Raw genomic sequence first — 24,224 nt, forward strand, 5'->3', positions numbered from 1 at the left:
GATCCAATATAGTAGAAAATACAATATGACATTTTTTACTGATGCTTTTGTGTATTAGAGTGAAAGGTCCAATGTACTGAAAACCTGCAGGTTAATTGTTTATATAACTAGGGGGCTTTGACCCCTGATTGTTTCACTCGCCAACCCCTGTTTGTGTTTTTCCGGATACACACTTTTAAGATTTTTTTTTCTTTGAATTGTTGCTATTTCAGAACTTATATTTGGAATCTTTCGAGTCCCAACGTGCTGAATCTTTTTAATGAGGTCAGTGAGACATGAGTTTAATGACTTTGTACCATAATTCAGGATAGCTTTCTCTGTTTGGAATTTCAGCACAGACAAAATGATCTACATCATCAGCAGTTTTTTTTTGTAAAGTAACCAATAAATGCATGTGAGGTAAACTCCGTTTTTGAAATTCTCTTGACTTAAATTTCAAAGCCTTACAAAATTTACATACTTCTGACATATCACCTATGTCCATATAATCGATTTCTATTCACCTTTCCACTATTTCTCAGAGTAATAATTTATCTTTCTTTGCGCTAATGCGATGTTTACTTTCTTTTTTTAGACACTGTTTTTTTTTCTGATTTCATATTCTGTATCTTGCTCTGCATGTGTTTCGTGCCTCCTTTTTTTTTTTTTTTTTTTTTGAGTCTTTTGAAATCCTGTTTTCATTATCTCTAACCTGCTCTGCATGCGATTGCCCCCCTTGTTTTTTTAACCTTTTTATGATGTTTTACTTTGTTTTTTACTCTTTTATTTCTGACCTCGCTTTATCCTGCTTTTTTTTTTGTTTTAACGACACCTTGTCCATGGTGATTATTTTCCCTTTTTCGAGTAATAATTTCCATCTGTTTGCGCTCCTGCAATCTTTTCTTTCTGTTTTTTATACTCTAATTTTCCTACTTTCATATTCTTGAACTTTCTCCACGTGTATTGCGGCAACTATTTTTTTTTTTTCGAGCCTTTCGAATTACGCCGCTTTCTCTAACCTGCTCTGCATGTGTATAGTGCCAACGTCTGGATTGGACATGCTTTTCTTTCAAATCCACTTGTTCCGGGTTGATTACTTTCCTTATTTTCTGAATTTGCACCTAGATTATTCTTTTTTTTTTTTTTTGTCTCCCCAACGCTTTTGAGTCTCTTTTCTCTGTGCTGCTTGCTTCTTCACTTAGTCATCTACGACTATATAATTTATAACGTATTGTCCTTATACGCTTTATATGCACTGAGAGCCCTGGATCTGTGTGTGCTCAAAGCCAAAACACGACTGAGTGTGTTCAAATTGCTGGCTGCCCTTGCTCTTAATTATTTTTAAGTAGAGTGTGCCTTGCAAGAATCAGATGTTCTACATCATCGCAAGACGGTCCTGGGTCAATCTCTTGGCACAAAGTCTCATGTTTAAGGTCCCTGTGAGGCGCTCCGTGGCCAATCTCTCTAGTCTAGCGAATCTTTTAAGTGTCTTCTGTGATCTTAACGTGAACATCACGTATCGTCGCCCAACTTTCTCTCTCCAGGATATTTTTTATAATAGAGAGATTTTTTTTTTGGGTGGGACAGGGAGCATCTAAGGACTGTGTGCTTGGATACCCATTCAATTACAGAAATGTATGGATATTTATTCACAAGTACAGAAATACTACACTGAAAAAGTGCTAGAGTGGTTACACATATATACAAATGCATTTAAATTGAACACTGTCACACTAAAGATATCTTCATTAACGTTTAAAGCATCAAACAGAGACATAACACCAACAATATGTTAACCTTACAGTGCCAAAAACAGTCTCAATAAACCACTTCCTTGTAATGTAAAATATAATTCAGAAATTAATATGACAGAAATAATACACTGGACATAGCAACATCTTAAAAGGAAAAAAATAATCAATAAACAGTTATACATATGATCATGAATGTATAAATGTGAATAATAGTTGTCATTTTAGTTCATTATGAGGGATGATCAAAACATTCTCATCCGGACTTATTAAAATAAAACACCAGTAAAACTAGGCAAGTTTTATTTTTCAAAATACTTCCTGTGAATGCTCATATATTTGTTAAATTGTTCACAAAGCTTTCTATGAAAACTCAAATGAAATGTTTTGTCTTGCTTACGAAAACAGTTTTCTTAACCTGAAGCGATATTTTAATCAATTCCAAACCGTAGCAAGTCCCAAAAAAGAACCTTTGGAATTTGTGTGCAAGTCTGATGCTTTATTGAGAGGAAAAATCAAAGGGCAAGAATATTAACATTAAAATACACTCTAAACCCTCTCTTTATCTGCTCAATGATTATGAATAAGCTGAATAAAATGACAATAAATAAGCTAACATGTAGTGTGGTGGACAGCAGGACTTTAGGTACTTTCAAAACTAGATTTTATATTATTTTAGAAGTGAGTGGATAGGTCTGGCGAGCTTTGTTGGGCTTAATGGCCTGTTCTCATTTACATTGCTCTAATGATGTGAAGCAAGAATGCCTGAGGCAAATATCATAATTTGGAAGGAAACTGGTGAGCACACTAAAATCACAAGTATAAAGTTGACATATTTCATTCTAAAATAAATTCTCAAATATTTAAAAGCCATTAAGAAAATTAACTTTTAGCATAACGCTTAATGATGTACTTGAGATGTCGAATCTTGAATACAATTTGCATCTTTTTTCTACCATATTACAGATAGGATAGAAAAAAGCGTAATGAATATCTAAGTAAGAATGACCAGATTTCTTTCAGTCCTGAAGTATATGACTGAGTAATATGGCACATAAATTGTAAAAAAAAAAGCAAATATTTGCATATAATATTGTAGATAGTGATATTCTATTATCCAACAACATGGCTGAATGCAACACCTTTGACAACTTCAAATCTTGACTCACTTTTATTTCTTTCAAACAGGACATGATGAGATATAATGTGCTACATAGCCTATTTATGTCACTATTTTATTAATTTTCCTTTTATTAAAAAGGTTGTATGTAACCACTGAAACAATGTGAAGTTTTTTATTAAAGCACAAGCAACAAAATTAAATTAATATTTAATCATCAAGTATTATCATAAACATAGCCACATAGAAAACATCACAGATGTATATAGTAAATGTTGAACTGTTTGCCAGTGTCACAGCAACTACTGATTTAAACATGTGGCCGGATGCTGAGAGCTACCTGTGTTAAAAACCTTTTTTAATATTCTAAACTTAATAAGATTACTTTAATCTAAATAAGTATTAATCAGTGAATAAAAGTCACCATGATATAAAAATCAAGTGGAGCTATAGCTGCCTGGACCTCACAATCAACTCCACATTAATTTTTCCTGCTAGAAAATAACAAATTGAGTAGTGCTCATCAAATATTATTAATAAATAGCACATCACTGTGATTTACTCTTTAAAAAGTCATGCAGATATATGTGATTATTAGTGACTATTTACATATAGTTTTCACTGGCATACACTCTATAAACTTATATATAAAGTATACATAATCCACATAACAAACCATCCAGTTGTATGCTCACAAAGTGCAAAATGAAAGCTTTTTTGCCAAAATATTGGTAAATAAATAATTCCAGAAAATTAAAGTGGTCAACAAACAGGAAGCTACTGCACACAGTATTACTTTTTTGAACTGAAGACAGGAATCATGATGAGTGAATGAAGGGGAGAGGCAGGTGTTAAATTCAAAAACACAATCCTGAGTTAAGGGGCTTCCCATTTGTAGGATACTTTAAATGGAGGCATTTAATTAATAACATTTTAGGAAAAAAAAATACGTGTTTTGCACGTTGTTGAGCACACAGCTGGATGGTTCATATGAATTATGTGACACAAATAAAGTGAGAAGTTTTTGATATCATTTGCTGTTGTCCAGCGTTAGTAACCAATGGCTCCCATTCTATAAGAAACGTTATGTCCATTCTCCAAGAAAACATGAAATTAAATTTTTTTTCTTACCATCACTACCAACTACAAAACATATGGGAAAGGTAACATAAAAAGTATATCATTTTTAGGTGAAGTAATTCTTTAAAGCCAAGCTAGGTGCTATTTTTCTCTAGCATTAAGTGTCTTCTCTCCACTACCTGCTTTGGGAATGTAGGCGGTATTTTTTGGAATACAATTAGTCTGTCTGATAAAATTTCCTTCCTGTGCTTCCTGAAAAGTACAAACAGACAGTAGATATGATGCAAGTATAACCTATATAATATAAAGATAATCTAGCCCATACTGTATGTTTTATTTGCAGGAAGACAAATATTTTGAATAAGTAACAGAAATTATACTGTACCATTTAACAAAGGAGTTAATGCCACTAGACCTCAACATTGGCAGGTTTTTGCAGTCCTTTACCCAAATGTAAACTTCACCTGTGCTGCTGGTCTTTTTACCTGTACAACAAAAAAAGTCTCAGCATTACTACACTTGCAATGCTTGACATCAAAGGAAAAAACTATTTACATTTGATTCTCATGAGTACACATCCCTTTTGCAATTATGAACTAAAGAAAAATCAAAGGTTTCTTAGATGCTGACATTTATTTAAAATAAATCCTATTTACTTAAAAACTTTTAAATACTTCTAAATATTTAAAAAAATGCTTGTTATGTAAGTACAATTTTGGTACTGTATAAATTAATCAATATGCTTATCGTTTTGGCATAGTTTCAATTCAGACTCTTAGCAGCATTGTAATTTGTGCTAATAAATATAATGAAATCATTGATTCACTAAGATGAGTTTACCATGAGAGGGCTGAGGGTCAAAGCGGAGAGCTACTTTCATCTCTCCCCTGTATGTCAAGCCTTGGCTAGCAGATGGAGTCTGTGCGAGAGAAAGTAAACAATACAACAGTTATCATAACAATATGAAATTTCATTTATTTATTTTTGATAAATCAAATAAAACTTGATGTGCAGAGTACCCATGTTAGCTAACAAAGAATAAAAAAATAATCTATAGCTGTGCAGTCCAATAAACTCCAAGTGGATTATTCTCAAAACACTTCTATACATATATACTGTTGAAGCATTTTTGTGTGTACTAGAACACCAGTTAAAACAAAAGGTCTTACTCTTGGTCTAAGAGGAAACCAATTCATTTGCTTGTCATCCCAGTTCCAGCTTGCCAAATCCACGTCTACTTCACCAAGAAAGCTGTTCCGTCCAAATGTGTCATTGTGCCAGACAGAGAGGTTGAGTGTTTGTGTTTTCAGGGTATCATTGTCAATTTTATACTGCAGAGAAATTAGATGGTATTTTACAAACTCCAGTATCCATTGTGATGGATAGAATGGTTGCTGCCAGCCCCCTAAGCATGCTGTCCTTGTACCAAAAGTTAAAATATGATTCTTTATTAAAAAACTGTTTCTATTTCAAAAACTGGACAGCAGATGTTTGAAAACAAACTGAAGGCTAATGAAACAGGATCTATACATTTTATTTTACCTATTTTCATGCTACAAAGCAATTCAAACAATTATTATTATTATTTTATTAGATATATTATTTTATAATATTATTATTATATTCCGCTAAAACAAGAATTTCTAAGAATCATTAAAAAAAAAAAAAAATTGTGCATTCCCTCAACCACAGTAACGATGTCTTTGAATTTGCTTGGGATAATTCCGAAAAAATAAATTACATTTTCCAACTACTATCCAATGTGTTGAGAATTACCAAATCAGATATCAAGCCTGATGTTATGTATAATAAGTGACTGACTGGACAGATTCTCACACTCGTGAGTTTGAGAAGGTCTCGTTTAAAATCACATTATGTTTTTAAAGTTAGTAGTGCAAGTAGTGTAATGTTGCTGTATGTACTGACTTACCCTTAATTGTTTTTGTGTCTTTTCTCCACTATATTTCAGTCATTTATTTAGATGACAAAATGATACCCCCTTAATAATAATTTGTTTCTTTGAACCAGATTGAAAATTAAATGATGGTAGTGTGTGCCCGAATTAATTAATCTTAGTAAATTAAAAATCTAACCCGCAGGATTTCGTTGAATGTTGGATTCAAAGTCTTCTTTTTTACGGAAGTCTTCCTTTTGCCCATCTTTGCCTTATCTGGCAGAAGATAACTTTTAACATACCTAATAAAAAGAAATACAATAATTAATAAATAAGATGTTCAAAAATGAGCAAAGAATGTATATCCTTACAGTAGCTATCTGTAAACAAAAGATTTTGGTGGTCTAGAACTTAGAAGGCTAAAACTACATTTGTCTGAAATACATTACTACAAAAAGACTAACATGACAGTGTTAAACCATAAACAAAATAAGGAAAGAACATGCAAGTAAATATGCGATTTTAACCAGAAAATTACATTGCTGATTTGCTTTCTTATAAGAAGCTTGCACTTCAGCATTAAACAAAATATACAGAAAAAAAGTGTATACTTCATAGTTAGACGAATAATAGGCATTTGCAATATTACAAGATAATTACAAGATAATCTCTGATACTGACATCATGAACAATACTGAACATAGATGGGTAATTTGTTTTTGTTGCAGGGAAAAAGCACAAATTTGTAAGCATTTATTGCAGTTTAAATGTTTAATTTGTTTCTATTAAATACCACTAATATTGTCAAATGCCCAAAGATTTTAGAAAATTGGTTAATGTTGTTTAATAATAAAGAGCTTAATATCCAAGTTTAATTAAAAAGGAGTTTAGACAAATGTCATCAAACATGTTTCAATACATAATTTTCTTAATGTGGTTTTGTTTTACATAATTATAAATATATTTAATTCCTAGTGTTTCCACTTACGGATCTGAACGTTGTTTTTTTGGTTCTGCTGCTGCCAAGTCTTTGCACTGGACCACAAAGATATGTAACTCTTTCAATTTGCTCACATAGTCGAGGGCAAACTGAATATTTCCTTTGACATCCACATTTCCAAAATCTCCACTATATACACTCATGACGCTGCCACTAACCTTCAGGTATAATGAAGGAAACAAAAAAAAAAAAATCAAATTCAGGTGCAAAACAAAATTAACTTTAATGCGTACCATTACCAGTACCATGCCTGACCATTAAACATTTCTTCGAACATTCACATTGAAGTTAATAAAAGTAGATGCAACACTCAACCTAAAATTATGCTTTAAACTAGCTTTTAAAAAGTTACAAAAATCTATAAAGTTAAATATTTTAATTACACTAAATGTACATACACTTCTTAAATGATTTCTTCAACTACTAGAATTCAAGACCAAAAAAAAAAAATCTGCCTTAATGTGTATAATCCTAGAAAAACATAAGGATATTCATTATGCCCCCTTCACTATCGAAGCCAATTCCATGTATAAAAAAAAAAAAAAACAAAATTTCAACATTATTTAATTTTAGGGCTATTTAAAGCACTCTGACATTGCAAAATCATTTTTTTTATTTGAACTATTAAATAAAACTATCAAATATAATAACCTTATCATCGACATACAAAGCACTTACATTTATTAGCATATAAGGAGTGCATTAGGCTTCATTTACTAAAGAATAAAATAAACAAATTGCCCTCTAGCCATATTATTTTAATAATGATATGCATTTTGTAAAATTATATTCAATATGCTGTGACAGTACTATTGGTTTTGTGGTTCAGTGGTGAGGATGAAAAGCATTTCAGTTTGAAGTTTATTATGTTGGCAACTCAAGCTACACTTTCAAAATGATGGCATTATGAAATTCAACTGAACATTCTTAAGTGTCTGTAATAATTTTGAAAATACACAATCACCATTATTTAAAATATTATATAAAAATATCTACACTACCAGATAACTAAGAGGATGTGCAAAATGCATGATAAGAATCTTTACTGTCAGCAAAATCTACCAGAATACATCTTAAATCAAATGCAACTGCCAAAACCTATCCCAGCACCATCAGGCATAAGACAGAAAATGAACTTGGATGCAAAATCAGTCTATAGCAAGAAAAACATGCACACCATCAAAATCATCCATAAAATTTGGTTTAAGTCAACAATTATTGTAACCTCCACATTTTTTGAAATATGTAAAGAAATCACATTATATGGAGAAAATGTATCCACTGAGAGACTGTGAAAAGCTAAGAGAATGAATGACTTAACTCAGAAGTAAACTCAAGTGTCTACTGTTGTGACACCGTACATCTGACTACTGAATGTGTTACTTTAGCAATGGCACTCACACTTACTGAAAATAATATTTGTGGGCGATAAAACAAATACAAGGTTTGGCAATCACATAAACCATTAATTGCTTCAGCACCATAATGAAGCATAATGTGCCACTTAAATCTTACATGTATTATTACTTCTTTTTTGTGCTGAACTCTGTGTGCCTCACTATCTTGATCTCGCTCAAAAAGTAGTGTTGAAAAAACTTACCAGCTATAACATTTACTGGATTATGCCTATGCTACCCAACTGACATTATATATAGTGGCTAAGTATGGGTAGTGCCCAAGCATTAACTGCTTTTTCATCCATATCTATAAATATTTTGTGGAAACTGTGCAAATAAAGTCTTTGCTTTTCTGGAAGTAAAATAACATGATTTCTTTAGATCTAAATAGTCCTTAGTATATTGTTAAAATGTATTATATACAATTGTTGCTCAAGCTCTTGTTGTAATGATGCTGATGTTTTGTTAATCAAGACGTACAAAAATAATGTAATGCACTACGAAACTAGATCAAGATTCAATTCCTGTAAACATCTGTTCATTCAGCAACATGCAAATACAAGAAGAGAAAGTCAGCACCAATGACTGCTTTTGAATGAACTTCAGATATTTAATTGAGTAGAATGTGTGGCTTTGAGCACTGTGAAGAAAAAAAAAAATGAAGGCACCATTACGTAAATGGAAGGGTGTGCATATACAAAGGCTGGGAGAAGATTCTGAGGAATTCTTTCCTAAGCATGGAAAGAATAGACACTAATACTTTACTTTAGTGAGGTACACGACATCAAACTCATGTTACTGATTAAAGTATTAAAAGTAAAGAGAGGTGACGGAATTAAAATAGTCATCGATATTAATTACTCTGAATAAATTCAGTTTATTGTTTATTTTATTCAAGGTAAACATTAAAATTTATTAATTCATACAACTATGTATCAATCAGTGCGCATCTCTAAAATGTAAAATATTGTTTGTTGCGTTTCTTACATTTTATGTTTCCTTTCCATCTAGGAAGTTAACTTTTATTAGTTTTTCCTTGTATTACATAGCTCATGTATTACCTAGCTGCGTTCTATGTACTTTAGCTTGGTTTACCACAAAGGCTTTATTTACATTTCTATTTATTAAATCAATTAAAGATATCTCTGGGTGTTTAGTTTAAAATGCAAAGCCAAATGTGTGCAAATAATTCTACTCTGGCATGTTAGTGCAGTATGTATGCAAGTATAAATTGATATTAACTGTTGACATTTCAAAGAGAAAACAAAACTGCCCAAATGAATATGTCAGTGTATCAGCTGTACGTATACACTTATTAATTAAAATTTTTAAGCAAGATTACTGTAAACTAAAATGCTAAATCATATGTAGGATGCTGGGTCTTCTAGCTAAGCCAAGTTTACAATGGAGGAAGGGAAAAAAAGTTGTTTCCAACTAAATGCTACTTCTTACTCTTAAACATGCTATAACAATCATGCTTTTCCTAGTGACTTAGCTTTGATTGCTGGTCATTGCAAAACACAAATATTAAAGGCAACTGCATTTGTTTAAATTGAGATGATTAATCAGCAAGAACAATATGAAATTTGAGTATACTATTATTAAATGTTTATGATTTTCATTTGTTTATATCATCCACACAAATGATTTCTTTTTGTGTTTTTCCTCAGTTCTATGTTGTCATTCTTTAAAGTTCACTGACGCAAATGCATATGCAAAGAATTTTGGAGGGAAGATTTGGGAGTGTTTGGAGTGGGTGAGACATCCCCATTCTAAGAAAGCAGACGTGCATGTGAACGATTTCCCCTTTCAAAGTTCCTAGATGTCAATATATATTATAATGTAGTAGCTTGTGGGGGACTGTTAAGTTTAAACTGACAGCATCCGCCCAGGCTTGACTTACACATACAGTGCCTCCGGAAAGTATTCGCAGCACATCACATTTTCCACATTTTGTTATGTTACAGCCTTATTCCAAAATGGATTAAATTCATTTTTTTCCTCATAATTCTACACACAACACCACATAATGACAACGTGAAAAAAGTTTACTTGAGATTTTTGCAAATTTATTAAAAATAAAAAAATTGAGAAAGCACATGTACATAAGTATTCACAGCCTTTGCCATGAAGCTCAAAATTGAGCTCAGGTGCATCCTGTTTCCCCTGATCATCCTTGAGATGTTTCTGCAGCTTAATTGGAGTCCACCTGTGGTAAATTCAGTTGAATGGACATGATTGGAAAGGCACACACCTGTCTATATAAGGTCCCACAGTTGATGTCAGAGCACAAACCAAGCATGAAGTCAAAGGAATTGTCTGTAGACTTCCGAGACAGGACTGGCTCAAGGCACAAATCTGGGGAAGGTTACAGAAAAATTTCTGCTGCTTTGAAAGTCCCACTGAGCACAGTGGCCTCCATCATCTGTAAGTGGAAGAAGTTCAAAACCACCAGGACTCTTCCTAGAGCTGGCCGGCCATCTAAACTGAGCGATTGGGGGAGAAGGGCCTTAGTCAGGGAAGTGACCAAGAACCCGATGGTCACTCTTGTCAGAGCTCCAGAGGTCCTCTGTGGAGAGAGAAAAACCTTCCAGAAGGACAACCATCTCTGCAGCAATCCACCAATCAGGCCTGTATGGTAGAGTGGCCAGGCGGAAGCCCCTCCTTAGTAAAAGGCACATGGCAGCCCGCCTGGAATTGCAAAAAGGTACCTAAAGGACTCTCAGACCATGAGAAACAAAATTCTCTGGTCTGATAAGACAAAGATTGAACTCTTTGGTGTGAATGCCAGGTGTCACGTTTGGAAGAAACCAGGCACCGCTCATCACCAGGCCAATACCATTCCTACAGTGAAGCATGGTGGTGGCAGTATCATGAGTGGGGATGTTTTCCATCGGCAGGAACTGGGAGACTAGTCAAGATAAAGGGAAAGATGACTGCAGCAATGTACAGAGACATCCTGAATGAAAACCTGCTCCAGAGCACTCTTGACCTCAGACTGGGGCGACGATTCATCTTTCAGCAGGACAACGACCCTAAGCACACAGCCAAGATATCAAAGGAGTGGCTTCAGGACAACTCTGTGAATGTCCTTGAGTGGCCCAGCCAGAGCCCAGACTTGAATCCGATTGAACATCTGTGGAGAGATCTTAAAATGGCTGTGCATCGATGCATCCCATCCAACCTGATGGAGCGTGAGAGGTGCTGCAAAGAGGAATGGGAGAAACTGGCCAAGGACAGGTGTGCCAAGCTTGTGGCATCATATTCAAAAAACACTTGGCTGTAATTGCTGCCAAAGGTGCAATGACAAAAGTATTGAGCAAAGGCTGTGAATACTTATGTACATGTGATTTCTCAGTTTTTTTATTTTTAATAAATTTGCAAAAACCTCAAGTAAACTTTTTTCACATTGTCATTATGGGGTTTTGTGCCTAGAATTCTGAGGAACAAAAATGAATTTAATCCATTTTGGAAGAAGGATGTAACATAACAAAATGTGGAAAAAGTGATGCGCTGTGAATACTTTCCGGATGCACTGTATAAAAAATAATATTAATACATATAAAAATATGTATAATTTCTTTTAACAACTTTAATACACAAGTTGCAAGGAGTGTTCAATAATTTATTTACCTGAGTATGAAAGAAAGTAGCAAGCATGCTGAAATAAGTCTGGGTATGTTATGAAATGTCTCAAGATTACTCATGCACAGTAGTGGCTCAGTGCTAGTCTAACATTCCAAGAGACAGGATGTCAGGAGAGTCCTTGTGCGAATCAAGTAAGCTTTTTCACGACAATGTTACGGTTCCCATGTCACGTCAATGAAAGGCTGTCATCCGATAATGTGGGTTCCAGAATCTGAACCACACACAAAAAACTCTTTTCTTTCCTACTGAGGTAAATAAATTACTGAACGGTCCTCATATCTTTATTAGACATTTTAAGAAATTCAATCAGTGAAACATCTGTTTTAATAAAAAGTTCGACTGAAATGGCCAAACTGTTTCCATACAATACACAATGTTTATTATATAGTTATTTAGGACAATGACAGAATACAAATACTTGTATGTATACATATATACAGAGAGGCAGGGCGGCTTCAGTACAAGACATGCAATAGAAATAACTGTTTATGAAAACATTTTAAAGTATAAGTGTTTGTTTTAATGTTATAATGGATGAATCACGTCATTGATCTAGTAATTACACTAATGTTATATGGCAAAAGAAAAATCAACACGGATGACACAGTGGTTTAGAGGTTAGTGCTGCTGCCTCACAGACCCAGCTTTCTGAGTATATGAGTCATGTGTCCAGAAATCCATTCATATGGAATCTGCATGTTTCTCTGTTCTACTTCACAACACATATGCATATTAGGTAAACTCACTACTCTAGATTAGCCCTGTGTGCATAGGAGTGTGTGAGAGAGTTTGGACCCTGTGGCATTCTGTCCATGGCTGTTTCTTGCCATAAACTAAATGCTACTAGAATGGATTCTGGCCCCATTAAAGTCTGAATTTAGCCTAGAGGGTTTGAGTATGTATGTTATATAATTTAATAAATAAATTGGGAAAGATTGGAGCATTAGTGTAAGTAATGTTTTCACCTTGAGCCTCTAACAGAAAAAAAAAATATTTTATATTAAAAACTCTTGAGAAAAAGATGTAACCATCAATTCCCAAACTGAACCAAGGCTTAGAATATAGAACGGCAAAGTCTCCAGCAGTTACGTAATATTAAGCTGCAAGAGGAAAACACTCATTACCACTTTATAAATTCATGCATTATTATTTTTGTTCTTATATTTCTCTTAAATGATGTGCCTTGGGGTTTAGCAACTTAGCATTTAACTATATATTGTACTGTATGTATAAGTTGTATGTGAAACAATATTTGATTTGACTGTGCTCATGGCTAGGCATATATATGAATATATGAAAATAACTGATTTTATTCTTCATGCTTAACTGTGTTTTGCATCTGTCACGAGGAATATTACAACCATATACATACTGTCTGCATTAACACAATCATACCACACATTATACGGTTATTCTCACAGAACACTGGATGAGCCACACATTCTATAGTCAGGCTATACCCATTTTCTAAAATGCTGGACTGGAAAACACAAGGCTGTAGGAATTCACTCCCAATTATCCAATACACCAATACTTTAAAAGTATACGGCTGTAAAATAGTAGTTCTACTGTACATTTTAAGAGGTTGGGATGCTGTTTGCCATGAATGTCACTAAATATTTTGTTAGTATCATACATTACATTATGAAAGGAAAAAGTGAAGGAAAGATTACTTTTATCATCAGTTTTGAAAAACAGAAAAAAGAATTTAACCCTTTTCTCAAATTATTCTTTTCCCCATATAGCTACAAAACATTTTTTACAACTTAGTCAAGAGCCTACACCAAGAGACATTGTTAACAAAACTGCATTATGCATTAACAGAAGCAAGGTTAGACAATTTACAAAGCTACACTTTAGTATGGTTAGAGGAAGAAAAAAAAAAAAAAAAAGAAGAAAAAGCTTAGGGTTTGCTTGGTCAACATACAGAGGACAATGATGCCATGCCAGAGGAGCTGCTAAGATTGGTTAAAGAGCTGGCGGTCTTCTTGTGTCTGCCAACAGGGAAACTGCTTTCTGAAGTTGAATCAGTCTCTCTACCATCGCTCTATAAGACAGCATACAAACAACAACAGCTGGTTAAGAAACACGCTTCTTTATTCTGTCACTGAATTAACACATTTGTTGGATATAGGGTTGCTCATATTTTATACAAATGTAACGGTCATTCTAATCTGTCTCACCACTGTTTATACCAAAATTTCTTGGCATCATTCAAGGATAGTAGAAACTAGCAAAAACTGCAGCCTACACAGGTTTTTGTGTTCCATTACTCTGTAGTGGAAATGCATAGGTGGACACCTGTTAGACATAACTAAAATTTCTAGACAATTACAGTTAAATCTTTTAAGACATAAACATGAACTTTTACCATGCTGATTTTTATGGAGTTTAGGCATGTACTGTTAAATATTAAATCATCAACTCAAAGTTTGTAAAAAAACAATTATAATCTTAACTTTTTAAATTAAAAACACCATTTTCAGGATTGAGTTTAACTTATCAACACATTTAATTGTTTGTTTCTGACTAGAAATGATGGTCTGTATTTATCTATTGACATCTACTTTAGGTGTTTCTTTGAAGCATGTGTTAATTGTGGACATGGAAAGAAAAGTTATGTCAGTCCAAGCAAGGGCAGTAAATAAACATACAGTAACTACAAATCCATCCACCTATTTCCTGAACATGCAGGAAGACAGAACCTATATCACCAGCACAAGGCACATGCCATAACTCCTAGTTAAACAGTTGAACCTAACAGAAAAAATGCAAGTAGTACAACACTTTGGAATAAGAAAATTAAAATCTTTTCATCTCTTCATCCTTTTTCACACTCTTAAACCCAATTAAAGACATTTTAAACAGCTTATTAAACTTAGAATTAAATGAAAATTATAAATAAATTAACCAGCTTTCTATTCTAGTAAATCAACGTTTGCTACTCATACATTTTTTTCACTTGCTTTTTAATTTTTGATTTCATGACAATAAAAACTGAATTCTAATTTGACTAGTTCTCTGTTCAAAGATAAGAAAATGGGATCCACTGCCAGAACTATTTTTAAATCAGTGAAATTTAGATCACTGAGGTTGGTTAGTACTGCATAGCCATTGTGTTTTAGATAAACTCTTGATTAGGGAAAGGGCAGCCATACAGGAATTAGTGGAGACATGTGTGTACAGTATCTTATTTCATTTATCTTAAATATTAAAAAAAATTAAATCTTGCAATCTTTTCAAAATCATCACAGAATGAAACTTGTTAACTTTATGTGCGCAGCATACTGTACATACACTGATAGTTCTTAGTTCTAACTTGTTAGGAGGTATTCTGAATTTAATTTAGATAGAAAGAGGGTTATTCATTTATTGATTTTTCATAAAGTTGTATTGGTAAATATTTCATGGCTACAGTATCAAAGAATGCAATCAATTGTTGTTTGCCTGTACTGCAGAAGCAAGCAAACACTAGCTTTCTGTCCTGAAGAAAACTTTCAGATTTAAACTTTAAAACTGCTTTCTGTACTAAGTCATGTATACATGGCAACATTATTTCCTACATAAAACTTACAGTTAACCAGTCTTAGGCTATAAGAAGATCTGACAGATATTCTAAACATCTTTTTCTTAACTTTAATTAATTGAAGAAATATCTATTAAGTGATTTATTTGGATGCCACATTTCAGCATCATTTAAAACACTTCAATAACTTATTTAGTAGAGTCTGCTGTCATTTACATAGATTTCTTAATGTAAATTGTGCTCTTTACATACATATACATGCAAAGTTTAATTCCAAAAAAGTTGGGACACTTTTAAAAATACAATAAAAACTAAAACCTGTAATTTGGCAATTCACTTGAACCTTTACTTAACAGACAATTCTATTTGTTAAACATAAGCAATTTAGAAATTTAGCATCAAGTCAATGAAACTTCTGGGATAGTGATCTGGTCACTTAAGTAGCAAAGGTGGTTCTTAATCAGTTTCAGCTGCTTTGGTGTTAATGAAATTAACAACAGGTGCACTAGAGAGGCAACAATGAGATGACCCCAAAAACAGGAATGACATTTTTTCCTCCTCGTCTTTTCTTACTGTTTTTTCACTAGTTTTGCTTTTGTCTAGGGTCAATGTCACTACTGGTAGCATGAGGTGATATCTGGACCCTGTAGAAGTTGCACAGGTAGTCCAACTTCTCCAGGATGGTATAATCAATGAGTGCCATTGCCAGAAGGCTTGATTTGTCTCATAGCATAGTCTCAAGAGCATGAAGGAGATTCCAGGAGACAGGCAACTACTCTAGGAGAGCTGGACAGGGTCGTAGAAGGTCCTTAACCCATCAGCAGGACCAGTATCTGCTCCTTTGGGCAAGAAGGAACAGGATAAGTCCTGCCAGAGCCCTACAAAATGACCTCCAGCAGGCCACTGGTGTGAATGTCTCTGACCAAACAATCAGAAACAGACTTCATGAGGGTGTCCTGAGAGCCAAACTTCCTCTAGTGGGCCCTGTACTCACTGCCTGGCATCATGGAGCTCAACTGGCATTTGTCATAGAATTCTAGAATTGGCAGGTCCACCACTGGCGCTCTGTGCTTTTCAAAGATGAGAGCAGGTTCACCCTGAACACACGTGAAAGACATGAAAGGGTTTGGAGAAGCCACGAAGAATGTTATGCTGCCTGTAACATCATTCAGCGTGACCAATTTGGTGGTGACTCAGTGATTGCCTGGGGAGGCATATCCATGGAGGGACGCACAGACCTCTACAGGCTAGACAACAGCACCTTGACTGCCATTAGGTATCAGAATGAAATCCTTGGACCCATTGTCAGACACTATGCTGGTGCAGTGGGTCCTGGGTTCCTCCTGGTGCACGACAATGCCAGGGGCCTCATGTGTCGACAGTATGCAGGCAGTTCCTGGATGATGAAGGAATTGATAGCATTGACTGGTCCCCACGCTCACCTGACCTAAATCCAATAGAACACCTGTGGGACATTATGCTTCGGTCCATCTAACGCCACCAGGTTGCACCTCAGACTGTCCAGGAGCTCAGTGATCCCCTGGTCCAGATCCCCCAGGACTATCTCATTAGGATATATATACATATACACACACACACACACACACACACACAGTGATCCCTCGCTATATCGCGCTTCGACTTTCACGGCTTTACTCCATCGCAAATTTTAAATGTAAGCATATCTAAATATACCTGTATATCATGGATTTTTCTCTGGTTCGCGGATTTCTGCGGACAATGGGTCTTTCAATTTATGTCACATGCTTCCTCAGTTTGTTTGCCCAGTTTATTTCATACAAGGGACGCTATTGGCGGATGGCTGAGAAACTACCCAATAAGAGCACGTATTACATATTAAATAAAACTCCTCAATGATATACGATATGCTTCCCGCGGGCTGCTTCACAGACTTAAAAGCTCTTACAGCCTGTATTGATTTTTCATTGTTTGCTTTTCTCTCTCTGTCTTTCTCTCTGAGAAATACAGGCAGATACTTATCCATCATGCAATACCATCAGGGAGGCGTATGATTGGCCCCATTATCTGCTCCTGATGGATGGGGTGTGAGCAGAGGGGCTATTTGCACAGTGGCTGTTTGCTTAGAAGATATGGACGCGCCTGTAAAAAAATGCTGAAAGGCTACCTTCACATTGATCCGTTCATTGCACCGCTTTATCGCGGTGCTTGCATACTTAAAAGCGCAACAGCATTATTGATTTTTGATTGTTTACTTTACTCTCTCTCCCTGACATTCTCCGCTCCTGACGCGCACCTTGAAGAGGAAGATATGTTTGCATTCTTTTAATTTTGAGAAAGAACTGTCATCTCTGTCTTGTCATGGAGCACAGTTTAAACTTTTGACTAAAGGGTGTTATTTCATGTCTAGAGGGCTCTAATGTTAAAAAAGCATATTTAGAAGGTCGTAAACAGGTTTTCAGTGCTCTAACTGCGAAAATATTAGATTTATAAATAAAGAATCCTACTTCTTGGAATTTCATTTATCTGTCTGGAGCGGATCAACCGATATAAATGAGGGTTTACTGTATAACTGTCCGGAGAATATTTATAAACAGTGTGGGAGAGTTTCTAAAATATATAAAAATAACCATACAAACATATGGTTTCTACTTCGCGGATTTTCACCTATTGCGGGGGCTTCTGGAACGCAACCCCCGCAATCGAGGAGGGATATTATATATATATATATATATAGAGAGATTAGTTATCTCAGTAGGAGCATGCCCAGACATTGTCAAACACGCATACAAGAATGTGGGGGCTATACAAACTATTGAGTACAATTCAATGAAATTTCAGCAAAATGGACTAGCCTGCTTCATCATTTTTTCACTTTGATTTTCGGGGTGTCTTTGAATTCAGCCCTCTGTAGATTGATAATTTTCGTTTCCATCAAACGATGTGGCATCTTTTCATTCCTAACACATTACCCAGTCCATATCAGAATAGATATCCAGCATGATTGGTGAGGCAATACCCCCCCTAGGACACTAAAGGGCAGCCCTCCTGGGTGGCTGTGGCACCACAGATTCCCGCAGGGGCATGTTGGGAGCTGGAGTTTGGTGAAGCCCTCTTGGGTTTTATGGGGGCTGCCAGGGGGAGCTGCAGAGCCCTACAGAAGACCTCTAGCGCACCTGGGAGTGATTCCAGGTAATACTGATGAGCCACCTGGAACACTCCCAGGTCATCACAGACGCTGCGTGCTGTGACAGAATGGCGCGATGCTGGATTCTTTGAGTGAAGTAGTACGGTGGGGAAGGCGAGTAGAGCCGACCCCGTCAAGTGTGCGGAAGGTCCAACTGAAAGGGCTCATGAAACTCGTGAACGAAACAAAGTAGGGGTATCTACGACAGTGGACACGGCGCAGAGTGCTGTGTGCGTGATGAGGGGAGAGACAGCGAGAGGGCTGGCAGGACGCGGGCTGTTGTGTGCCCCAGGTCCTAGCGCCCTACGCCCCGAGTCAGTGGCGGCCTTGCATCGTTCTACAGGAATGCAGAAGGGAAGGGGTCTGTGCTTTAGCCATAGGCAGACCCAGACCGTCACGGAGTCCCAGAGGAAAAGGAGGAATCAAGGGAAGAATGCCGGTTCCTCCGATAAGGTAGGATGTGAGGCAGGCCACTTATGTCCAGTGGTTGATCGCCCTCTGCGGAGGCAGAGGGTTGCCCCGGAGTTAGCTGAGGCTATGGGGGTGCGGAAATCCATGGAGGGGGTGCCGATTGGAGGGGGGAGCGGCTCTGCCCCTGGTTTTCTGTATGTTTCAGGAATGGACCCCGGACACGCAGTAGGACCCACTTCGTTGGGGACCTGGCCCTTGCGGGACGTGCCACTCGACCCGACGGGTCTTCGCTGGCAATGGGGCACTGTGGCAAATGGCTGGGGCTGCTACCCAGCAGGGACGTTCAGGAGGGCCGGAGGAGGGCTTGCACCTCCACCAGACCATGAGGGGGCGACTGCCCTGGTTGCTTTGGGGACCTGTAGGGGCCCATGGTCGCCACCAGGGGGCGCCCCAATGCCTAGAGAGCCCTGGACCTCAGCACTTCCTCCACACCCAGAAGTGCTGGGGGGAAGAGGATCAGGGACACCCGGAGTGCTTCCGGGTACACAGCCGGTGCTTCCGCCACACAGGGGCGTGTCGGCGGAAGGTTACTGGAAGACACCAGGAGCACATCCGGGTGGCTATAAAAGGGGACGCTTCCCTTCATTCAAGGCTGGAGTAGGGTGAGGAGAAGGTGCACAGAGAGCAGAGGCGGCCTGAAGAGATGAGGCTGAGTGTGAGAGGCCTGGAATTTGGGGGAGTATCTTGGGGGTTTGTGTTCACCTTACTGACTTGTAAATATTAGGAACTGTAAATAAACGTGTGGTGGTGCATAATACAATGCCTGCCTGTCTGTGTCCTGGGCCCGTTCTACACTATGTCTTGCCTGTGTGTGTCCAGGTTAGGGCAGCTGTATGCCCCCTGGTTGCTTCAAATAATATTATATATACACACACGTCAAATTCCATTATACTGAATACCAAAGTGATGAAATTGTCAGAATAACAAACACTTTTTGTTTGGTTGGACAAACGTTCCTTTTGACCAAAAATGTCCACCGAAGATAATACGATGCATAAAAATACTTAATGTTGCACCTATACTTTAGCCATGTTTCAGGAAACTGGCAATGGGCTGTCTCTTTCTTGTTACTTGAAAAGAAAGCAACAATCTGTTGCAAAATTTCTTGTCTCAGGCAGTCTTGGCAAGGCTGAGCTCGAGTGTAGGTGAGAAATCATACACATAGCCGAGTCAGTGCTCCACCAAGCGTTCACGTGGGCAGTTGTATCATATGCAGATACTGTACTGTCGAGTTTAATGAACCCAAAAAAAAAAAAGTGAAATGGCGTCAGTTTACACTGAAAAAAAAAATGAATCTCCTAAAAAGTTGATTCCAGAATGAAAAAAATGAAGCGGAACAAGCATTCAGAATCGCGCCTTCAATGCTGTCAATAATTTTGAAGGATCAAAAAAAAATAGAAGACAATGTTAAAGTTTGGGTGTTGGGACCTGAATGAAAGAAAAAAAAAAAAACAAAGAACATATGCACATTTGTATTTCTGTATTAAAAAATACATCTAACATCTCCTTTTCATTCTGTATTCATATTAAAAAAAATTGATATATCAAACGTCTCATTGTCAAATAAAATATTTAAGAAGCAAAATATAGATACTGTCAAGCTTTGGTCAGAGATTTAGCTGCACTAGAAACAGAAACAGGAGTCCAGGTTTGGTTTTAAATGTTCTAAACTTCGTGCAACAAGCATGCTACATGGTAAGAGGCAGCAGAGCAGCTATGGAGCTGTTCTTGCGCTGCTGCCATTAGAGATGGTGAAACACTGGCGACCCTGGTCACAATAATATACGTGTTTTCTTCATATTTGTTATAAAGAAATTTCTGTTATAACTAAATATTTTTGTTACAACGGGATTCCACCTGTATGTGTGTATACAGGATATATATTACACACATACATATATAGTAGTTATCCACTCTCTGCATCTCTCAACTATTGAAGCACTTTTGGAAAAGAAATGGGTGGGTGAATATGTTCATACTGTTTAAAGTTTGCTTACTACCTGGTTTAAACATTTTTAATTAACAACCAAGTCAAATTATTTAAAATGATTTTATTTCAATAACATTCACCAAAAAAGTATTTTTCTCTATTTAAAAGTAAAATCGTAATCTATGTTTAAGTCTTAACAATACGTCTGTCAATATCAGTAAATAAATATAGCTATGACTTGAGGAGTTGAAATCATGATGCACAGATTACTTTCCAGCTAAAAAGATGAGAAAATGTACAAGGATTTTTGTAGCAATAGCAGCAAAGGCACCAGCAAATTACTTTCAATTTTTGAAATAGTTAAGACCCCACATATAAAAGATCAGACTTCAGATAAAAAAATAGTGTATCTAACAGTAAACTGACTATTTAATTTGCTATTTAGACTATTTATTAAGAATGAATTACCTCTTGCTGCAGGAAAGCAGGAACTGACTTGCTCATTTGCTTTATTTTTTCAGGATCAGACACCATGGAGACTGGAGAGGAGGGAACTGTGGAAACTAAGAAATAACGTTTTATTCTTGACACAGAACATATTGGGCCTTCTATATAATTTTAATATTATATCATAATTTGTAATCCTAACCTTAATTTACATTTTATATTTTCTTTCCTAGACTATTAAAATATAAATTAACACCATGTAACTGACTTTACTGAAATATTTCTAGAACTAAAATAATTTTTGTTTTGCTCCCAAAGACTGGACATAAATACACACATTTGTAGCAAACATGACTGTAACATTAGACACAATCAAAAGCTATACTAGGAGTGAGCAGGTGTAATGATTTGTTTTATGTTTCCCTTATCAGGAATGCTTATTTTATTCTACATTTTATGTGTTAGAGAGTTGGCAAATGGTTTGGATTGATTTAATGCATTTACCAATCTGATCATCCATATAGCAATAATGGTACCTGAAGCTCTGGAGCTATTTTAACACATTCTGTCTGCATTTCTATAAACTTTATTAAGAAATGATGTAGAAGTCTCAATGTTTACAATTTACAAGTTAAAAACCCTGGAATAACTGTGGCTTAGGAGGTAGTGTTACAAACAGTGCTTTAGTTTCAGGTATGATCCTTGTCATGGACAAATTCGGCGTAGATGTTTTTTCAATGAAATGCAATTTCAAAATAACATATTTACAAATAAAAACTGAAGATCTTGCCTTCCACATTCTGCTTCTATGATAAGCATCCTCCTGCTAACCTAAAATAAAGTTTGAAATTGGATTGCCTGGATTCTACGAACACAGTATCTTTAATAAAATGTAATAATGAACAAAATGTATTATTTAAGACTGATGATAGCATTGATAAATTTCAGCGTTTAGTTTTTGATGGATAGTAATACTAGGACACCTATAGTAGGCTTATTTACATCCCCTAGATTCACATACTACAATTTCCTATTAAGCTAAAAGTTTATTTAGGACTTTTGCTTAATAAATTTATTTAGACACAAAATTAAATTCAGTTTTGATTAGATTATGAAGATTTTTTTTTTAATTATTGAAGCAGCCTGGATCTTTAAGTGCAACACTTAAGTAATGCCCCAAGGCTATAAAGATACCAATGAATTAGCATATTGTTTATAAATATGTTTGAAAGCAGCTGATACTCAGTGTATTCTGATGTTTCTGTTCAAAAAAACCATCTAATCTGGTCTTTGGCTATAACTTTTGTATGTTATTGGAGGTTATTGCAGTCTTCCTCTCCTCTAGTTTAGCTTCTTTCATTAATGCAGACTATTGGCCTTGAACCTAATTTCCTAATTTACAGATGTTTATACAAAACATTTGGTTTATGATATTTCTAGAGATTAAAGTTCTACTTTGTACAAGAAAGTTATGAACATCAAGACAAACTATGAAAAAAAATCTTCTGATTCAATAATTTAGGTGTAGATTCTTATTTATTCTTTAATTGTCTTTACCATTTGTATTTGGTTGTTTATGGATTTGTAGCACCACACTTCTTGGCCCTGAAGAAGGGATATTTGCTCCTATCAAACTGACTGTTCAACTATAGTGGTGGCCTTCTTTACAAGCACCACATATTTGAGACTTCTAAGAAAACTCTTGGCCGTGTAAGAAATTGCTAGCTCAAGATATACATTACTATGGAAAAGCTACTATACTAAGATGGGCTTCTCCAATTCCCTTTTGAGTGAATTCACTTTCCCTGAAGATTGATGTAAAGACTTAGAAATATTTTCTGTAATTTAAGTGCAACTCTCTGGTATGACTGATTGTTCATCCACTTGTTTATTCAATTGTTAGTGTAACTGTTGTAGTTCCTAGCATTGCTTATGCATTTTGTTTGAATATTTATTATAAATCACATCTACACTCTTTTGCATGATATGCATAGTTTTTAAACTGCTAATAAATAGATTTTATAATCCATGCTCAGTCATCATCTGTGTTGAGTTTTGCATACCTCCCCCCTTTTTTGGTTTTCATCCAGCTACATCCAACCGTCCTCTTAAATTTACAAAGACATTCATGTCAAGTTAAATGACGATTCTAAACTGGCCATGTGTGTGGTGTCTGTGCATGAGTGGGACTTGTAATTAACTGGCAGCCAGTCCAGAAATTATTTTAATCTGTTGCCAAATGCTCCTGGGATAGGCTCTAGTTTTTCAAGAAACTGATCTGGATTAAACTGGCTTGAAAATGTTAGGTTATGTAATAATAATAGTGACAAATTTGTATTAGTAAGATGAAAAGTTTACAGTAAAATTTAATTCCGAAGAGATTAAGCAGCTTTATCTATCACCTTTTAAAGAATGGCCCATTTCAATTTTTTTTCTAAAGATTGTGTTGTTTGGTTGCTTAAGTTATACTGAATGAGAACCAAATATCCTCAACTTGTTCATTAAATGCATGTTGCAAGTGAGAAAACCCAGAAAAAAATTAACATGGTATTTATAGATTTGTTAAAGTTAAGTTTCTACAGAATTTACTATGGAAATTTTCTAGGAAAAAAAATGTATTAAACGACATAAGTATTAAGTTTATGTATCTTTCAAGTACTATGACATGAATGAGTACAACACATATTAGCATCAGGCAGAAGACAGCAACAATTATTAATTAAGCATGACATATAGCTTAAACAAAATAAAACCTTTTAGATGTGAATTGAAAATGTTAGTTAAGACAATGATAGAATTAACAGTTAAATTACTT

At 35.7% G+C, this 24,224-nt stretch overlaps 1 protein-coding gene across 7 annotated transcripts in view; it reads right to left on the minus strand.

The window, feature by feature from the left end:
• Nucleotides 1-24,224, minus strand: part of sytl2a (synaptotagmin-like 2a) — a 149,240-nt gene that overhangs the window by 5,213 nt on the left and 119,803 nt on the right. For 6 of the 7 annotated variants that reach the window (XM_039744393.1, XM_039744391.1, XM_039744390.1 and 3 more), the window contains 7 exons: nt 21,431-21,525; nt 13,797-13,916; nt 6,813-6,982; nt 6,024-6,126; nt 5,100-5,261; nt 4,771-4,849; nt 4,316-4,415 (listed from right to left, as the gene is read on the minus strand). In XM_039744393.1, the coding sequence (XP_039600327.1) occupies nt 4,316-4,415; nt 4,771-4,849; nt 5,100-5,261; nt 6,024-6,126; nt 6,813-6,982; nt 13,797-13,916; nt 21,431-21,525 (829 nt within the window). The remainder of the gene's footprint in view (nt 1-4,315; nt 4,416-4,770; nt 4,850-5,099; nt 5,262-6,023; nt 6,127-6,812; nt 6,983-13,796; nt 13,917-21,430; nt 21,526-24,224) is intronic. The other variant, XM_039744392.1, reaches the window with a different exon arrangement.

Source organism: Polypterus senegalus, chromosome 2 (assembly GCF_016835505.1).
Source record: "Polypterus senegalus isolate Bchr_013 chromosome 2, ASM1683550v1, whole genome shotgun sequence".
NCBI lineage: Eukaryota > Metazoa > Chordata > Cladistia > Polypteriformes > Polypteridae > Polypterus > Polypterus senegalus.